Genomic DNA, 6,969 nt, shown 5'->3' on the forward strand with positions numbered 1-6,969 from the left:
TTCTCCTTGTTTTAAGATCCAAGGGGGTTTGGATCTGTATTCACCAGGAGTTGGTGAAAGGAAGGAGGGGGGAAGGGTCAATTTCTCCTTGTTTAAGATCCAAGGAGTTTGGATCTGTATTCACCAGGGAATTGGTGAAAAGTTTCTAAAAGCTTCCCAGGGAAGGGAATGGTGGCAGCGGACCAAAACTAAGCTGGTAGTTAAGCTTAGAAGTCCTCATGCAGGCCCCCACACTTGTACCCTAAAAGTTCAAAGTGGGGATACAGCCTTGACAACCCCGCCAGCAGCAGCACAGAAGTAAGGGTGGCAATACCATACCATGCCATCCTTACTTCTGCGCTGCTGTTGGCCGTGGCTCTGCCTTCAGAGCTGGGCTTCCGGCCAGCAGATGCAGCTCCCTGACCGCTCAAGTCTAAAAGGCAGCGCCGCTGCCAGCAGCGGCACAGAAGTAAGGGCAACAATATTGTGACACCCCCCCCCCACAACTCCTTTTTTGGTCAGGACCCCTACAATTACAATACCGTGAAATTTCAGATTTAAATATCTGAAATCATGAAATTTACGATTTTTAAAATCCTATGACCGTGAAATTGACCAAAATGGACTGTGAATTTGGTAGAGCCCTACCCACAGTGGTGTCTCTGTGTGGGCGGCGTATACAGCCCCAAGGACCTTAAGGTAGCCCTGGAATCCTTAAAGGAATGCACGGTTTCATTAGTCTTGTCTGAAAACAAGGTCCGGCCATCAAAAAACAAGTCCTCAATCGCTTGCTGGACATCCAAAGCGATCCCAGAGTTTTGGAGCCAGTAAGTCCTCCTCATAGTAATCACAGAGGCCATCACCCTGACTGAGGTGTTGCAACATCAAGGGTGGACTGCAGTGATGTCTTGGCCATCAAGCAACCCTTGGCGACAAATGCCCCAAACTCCTGATGAGAGGCCTCAGGCAACTTGTTTGGACATAGCCGACCAATTGAGAAAGTCATATCTGGACAGCAAAATTTGCTGATTCGCGATCGTTATCTGTAATGACAATGAGGTATATATCTTTCTGCCCAAAAAATCCAGCCGCTTAGAGTCTCTGTCCTTTGGTGTGGACTTGAACCAGCCCTGCTGGGCTCTGTCATTCATTGCAATGACCATCAGGGAGTTTGGGGCCAGATGGGAATAGAGCCCTTCATATCCCAGTACAGGCATGAAATAGCGCTTCTCCAAGCACTTAGCCACCAGCGATACTGAGGCCAGAGTACCCTAGATGTCTCTCGCAGGTTCGACGACTGCATCATTTATTGGAGAGTGCACCCTCCCAGGAACAGAGGGCTGGATAATTGTCCACGAGTTTGTGGGTATTCTCCCGGAGAAACTCCATTTGAATAACCAGGGGTGAGGCCACCTGGTATGAAAGGTCTTGGTATGCCTTAAAGCTCTCTGGGGTGGAAGGGGAGGATGAACCTGGCAGCATCGTTTAGTACAGGGATGAGGACAAGGACCTTGGCTGAGCCACAGCTGGGTCCTGCTCCTGGAATAACATATCCGGATTGGGAAAGTCCAAAGGCTCCAAAGGAAGGGGAGCTGTGGGAGCCTGAGCCTGCGGCTGATCTGCAGCCACCAATGCAGAGCTGATGGGTGATCTCACCTTTGACCAGGACGACGAACGAGACCTCCAGGAGTGAAGAGTGTCCCAGTGAGGCCAGGGGGCCTCTGGTCTGGGTAAGGCATTGGTGGCCAGTAGGCGCCAGGCCAGAGGCCTCCATCCCAGCCTCAGGGCACATGCCAACCCTGGTAGCTGCACTGGTCCACTGGTAGCCTTCAGAACTCCTCAGGTGAAGGGGAGGGGGAGGATGACGATCCCGACTCTGAAGCGGAGGAGCCCTGGGATCTATGGGACATAGGTGGAGCAACCCTGGAGGGAACCAAAAGGTGATCTGACCCATCCATCGCCCAGAATGAGATTGGACTCGGCGCTCCCGATGAAGCCGGTATCACTAGTACCAAATACGTCAGTACCACAAGCAAGGTTGGTCCCGGAGCAAACAGTAGTACTGGAGCACCTGAGTGCCTCGATGTCGAGCGTGGTGACAGCTGCTATGGACGCATCTGCGGCATTGATTGCACCAGTGCTGAGGAGGGTATCAGTACTGAGGTACCCCGTACTGAATCTGGTGCATCTGAGTGCAGTGCTGAGGGGCCCAAGGGTTCAGAGGCGCGCTCCATCTGTGGGGCTACTGAAGGCACCACTCTTGCAAAGTCTTGGACCAGAGGCAAGGATGGGACTGAAATGCAGAGTAGGTCCGCTGAAGCCTGGTATGCCGATGTCACAGATATAGTGGGTACCAGTATTGCTCCTATCAGCACCGGACTCAACGGACGCCTGGCAGCCAGAACTGGAGTTGACAATACAGGGGTTCTGCCCTCCCTACTTGGTGCCAAAGGAGGATCAGAGGTACCCGCACCATCCTGTGTGCTGGAGCCAGTCCTGTGCCAGCCTGAGCTCTTAGGGGAGGCAGAAGAGTCGCCCCACAACCTGCAGCACTCACGATTGGTCTTATGAGAGGTCTTCTTTTGTGCCAATGATGGAGAACGGCTTCTGCGCCTCATTGGAGGGGCGCCTGCCCCGAACAAGAAGCAGCAGCATTTTCCAAGCTTGAAGGTGATCTGCGGCCCGAGTAGGGCCTTGGTGCTGGGTCAGGCTGCATGGCCTGTTCAAGCAGGTGCTGTTGAGGCAAAGGTCCCGTGCCACCTGAGTCCTCTTTTTAAACGATCTACAGATCGAACAGCACGTTTTAAGGTGGGATTCGCCAAGGCAGAGCAAGCACTGTGGGGGGAGGCGGAAGGGCACTCTTAGGGATCGCCTCCCCACATGAAGGGCAGTGCTTGAACCACTGTGAGGGCATCACCAGAGAGCACTACCACTACATTCTATAGCTTTCTTCTTTTTTTTATTTTACTAACAAACACTAACTGACTAACTGTACAACAAACTAGGCTAAGAAAGGATAAATGCAAAGTTGTGAGACAACAACCACACAGAGCTCCCATTCCACACAACAGGCGGTGAGAAGGAACTGAGAGGGGTCAGGGTGGCGCCACCACACATAGCCAGGGGACGGGCTACAGACACAAGGCACGAGAGCCGCCACACTATAGGTACTGCTAGGCAAAAGTCTCTGGCTCCGGTGCTCAGGGAGCTCACACACCTACTTGGAATACATGTTTGCATCTACTCGAAGAAGAACTTGTATTGTCCATGAGAGGGCTGGACAGTATAGGACATACATTTATGGAGGCGAATCTGGGACTGTGGGTATGTTGGGGTCACCCTGCAGAATAACCAAGGCTGATGAGAGCCAGAATGTGGCAGGCAGGCTGCAATTGCACACAGACACTCAGGGTGTGGCTTGCATGCTGGAGGGCTATTTATGGGCGGCCCAGGTGGAAGCTCTTTTAACAGGGCATTGTAGGGCACCCAATGTTGCAGAGCAGGGATGACACAGCTGCTCACTGGTCTGGATTGTGCCCTGGTATGTCACAATGATTAAAGACAATTGCATTGTAATTCCAAACGAAATGAGAGGAGAAATCCTAAACCTCATCCATGAAGGACATCAAGGATTAACTAAATGCTGTGAATGGGCCGACCAGTGTGGTGGTTGGGCATCAGCAAGGACATAAAGAATAAAATATCTGCATGTGAACATTACAGAACTAACACAAAGTACCTGTAATAACAACACCTCTGCCAGACAGACCTTGGAAGAGACTAACTGCAGATTTATGCAAATTCAGAAGACAGCATTACTTGGTCGTCATGGCCTATTTTTCCAGGTATATAGAAATAGCGCACTTGGAAGACATAACATGTTGCAGTGTTATAGAGAAACTGAAGTCCATTTTTGCTCATTTTGGTATTCCAGAACAACGAGTGGTGGACAATAGACCACAAATCACTGCAGGGGAATTTAAGTAATTCCAAATGAAATAAGAGTTTGATCCCATTACTAGCAGCTGCATTACGCACAAGCGAAGGGAGAGGCTGAGAAAATTGTACGGACAGCCAAGAAAATCATACAGCAGGAAGATCCATTTCTTATTCTTCTGAGTTACAGATCAACACTGATAACATATAGTCCAGCACAACTCCTGATGGGAAGATAACACAGAACTATTGGTCCAACTTTGGAAAAGAATGTATCCCGACGAAGAGAGTAGCCAAATCAGATAAAAAGGCAAAAAAAGCTTACAAACACTTTTATAACAGATATCACTCAGTTAGGAAACTGCCCCAGGTCTAGACCCTGGTGACCATGCATGTGTCAAGCTGGATGCAGAAAAAGGATGGACAGCTCCAGCTGTTATAAAGGAAAAGAACTCATTGCCCAGATCACATGTGATCGAGACCGACAGTGGAGAGTTCATCAGAAAACACAGACATCTCCAATTTATTCCTCAGAAATAACAAACAACAGAGCAAACTCTAGAGATAGCAGATGCAGAACAAGATGATGACGACTCAAAGATTCCAAACAGACCAGAGACAGTCGTTGCAACTAATGGACAGCCAGATGACCATGTTATTACACATTCAGGTTGTGTAATTAGAAAAACAGTACAATTCAAAGACACTTAGCAGACTGATGCGTACTGAACTTCAAAGAGAGTGTGATAGTGTAAATATTGTAAATAGAAGGCATGTAGAAGTTAAAGGGGGAGATGTAATGGAATGGTAAACTGTATTATACTGTTCAGCCACAAGTGGTGGCATGTATAACATACCTTATGTAAGCTCACAACAGCCATTTCCTGGCAGTGCATTAAAGGTTCTTGTACTGAACAGCTCTGGTGTCTCTCTCTGGGAGGGAAGCTCTATAGCAAGTCCATATCTGGTACCGAAACCAGACCTGCTAATTGGAGTCTTGTAACCTACCATATACAAGTAGAACAAGGAGGACTTGTGCCACCTTACAGACTAACAAATTTATTTGAGCATAAGCTTTCGTGGGCTAAAACCCACTTCATTGGATGCATGCAGTGGAAAATACAGTAGGAAGATATATATACACAGAGGACATGAAAAAATGGGTGTTGCCATACTAATCAGTAATCAGTTAAGGTGGGCTATTATCAGCAGGAGAAAAAAAACTTTTGTAGTGATAATCAGGATGACTCATTTCCAACAGTCGACAAGAAGGTGAGAGTAACAGTGTGTGTGGGGGGGAAATTGCATGGGGAAGTAGGTTTTACTTTGTGTAATGACCCATCCACTACCAGTCTTTATTCAAGCCTAATTTAATGGTGTCAAATTTGCAAATTAATTCCAATTTTGCAGTTTCTCGTTGGAGTCTGTTTTTGAAGTTTTTTTTGTTGGAGTATTGTGACTTTGAGGTCTGTAATTGAGTGAACAGGGAGGTTGAAATGTTCTCTGACTGGTTTCTGAATGTTATAATTCTTGACATCTGATTTGTGTCCATTTATTCTTTTGCGTAGAGACTGTCTGGTTTGGCCAATGTACATAGCAGAGGGGCATTGCTGACACATGATGACATATATCATATTGGTAGATGTGCAGGTGAACGAGCCTCTGATAGTGTGGCTGATGTGATGCTCAAATAAATTTGTTAGTCTCTAAGGTGCCACAAGTACTTCTTGTTCTTTTTGGTGATACAGACTAACATGGCTAGCACTCTGAAACCGTATACAAGTAGTACATGACAGCTGCTGCATTTCATCCACAGCAGTGGAGAATGAAATGCTGGTCTCAGCCTGTTCCCCTTACCTCTGCATTGTCCACGACCAAGACCAACTCAACGTATCGGGTCCCTTTCTGAAATGGAGCCGATTTCTGAAAGTCAAAAGCAAATGCCATGCAGGATTTGAATTCCATCTCTGATAGTTCTGAGCACAAGCAGTGCATGAGCCATGTTCTCACAGGGACACCTTCCTTCATATGTGTTGTATTCTGGAACACTGCCTAGCTGTTTCTGGGTGACTTATTTTAGCTGCTAAACTTGTTGGTGCTGGTTTGCTTTACAACTTCTGCCTCCCACTCTAAACTGCAGAAACAGTGTCCCAAATTCCCAAGCAGCCACAAACCCTATGGTCAATATGGTTTAGCTCAAGGGGTACATACCATTCATGAGCAGTCTCAAGTTTCTTGTTTCTTTCACTAGTGGTTCAGTATACAGTAACTTAGTCTATTAGAATGAATTTTCTCAAAGTCCCTGGGCTAAAAATTCTGGGGTTTGTACTGCAAACACTTCCTTATAAACTCTTTCTATACAATTCCCAGGGGATGCTAAAACAATAAGCTAAATTATGAGGAATGACACTTGCACGGAGCCTGAAACAGTAGCTCAGAGAGGATTCAGCTCAATGGAGTGTAACTCTGAAACCTAGGGATGACAGTTGAAATGTAAATTTCAATGCGAAGATAATTAATCGTGTCACTGCTGATCATTTCATCAGAAACACTTGGCCAACGTCCTTACCCTACCAACCCAAACTGACTCCAGGAGCCCAAAACCCCAACTGATCCCACCTCCAGCCTCCTCTGTGATGCAGGTGGGAGCTGTCAGTAAAAAACACATGGCATTTTGAAGTGGAATGTCTTCTTATGGACTATCTGCATCGCGATAGCACCTAGCCCCTCAGTCTGGGTCAGGGCACCAGCGATGGATGCTGCACACATTGGTAATAAAAGGGCAATCCCTGCACCAAGAGCTCACAATCCAGGGAGAGAAAAATCAACAAACCAAGGGGTGGGGAAGAACAAGGTAGGAGGGAAGCCACCCTAGCACACCCACTGCTCCCGGGTGCTTTGCGCAGGTCATAGCAGAAGGCAACGGCAGGCAGGGCCGGCTCCAGGCACCAGGCACCCAAGCTGGTGCTTGGGGCGGCACCTGGAGGGGGGCGGCGCGGCGCTCCGGCCGCCGGGGAGAGCGGGGCCACAGCCGGGCTCGCCGCCCTCCCCCCC

General features: G+C 48.1%; 1 protein-coding gene across 1 annotated transcript in view; it reads right to left on the reverse strand.

Annotated features, from left to right (window-relative positions):
- The window catches only part of LOC113406898 (disintegrin and metalloproteinase domain-containing protein 8-like), an 84,882-nt gene that overhangs the window by 39,706 nt on the left and 38,207 nt on the right, over positions 1–6,969 (reverse strand). Inside the window, exon 7 of the mRNA XM_029912014.1 lies at positions 5,773–5,838. Coding sequence (XP_029767874.1) covers positions 5,773–5,838 — 66 coding nt within the window. The remainder of the gene's footprint in view (positions 1–5,772; positions 5,839–6,969) is intronic.

The sequence above is a fragment of the Terrapene carolina genome, unplaced genomic scaffold, assembly GCF_002925995.2.
Source record: "Terrapene carolina triunguis isolate 2854851 unplaced genomic scaffold, T_m_triunguis-2.0 Scaffold148, whole genome shotgun sequence".
Classification (NCBI taxonomy): domain Eukaryota; kingdom Metazoa; phylum Chordata; order Testudines; family Emydidae; genus Terrapene; species Terrapene triunguis.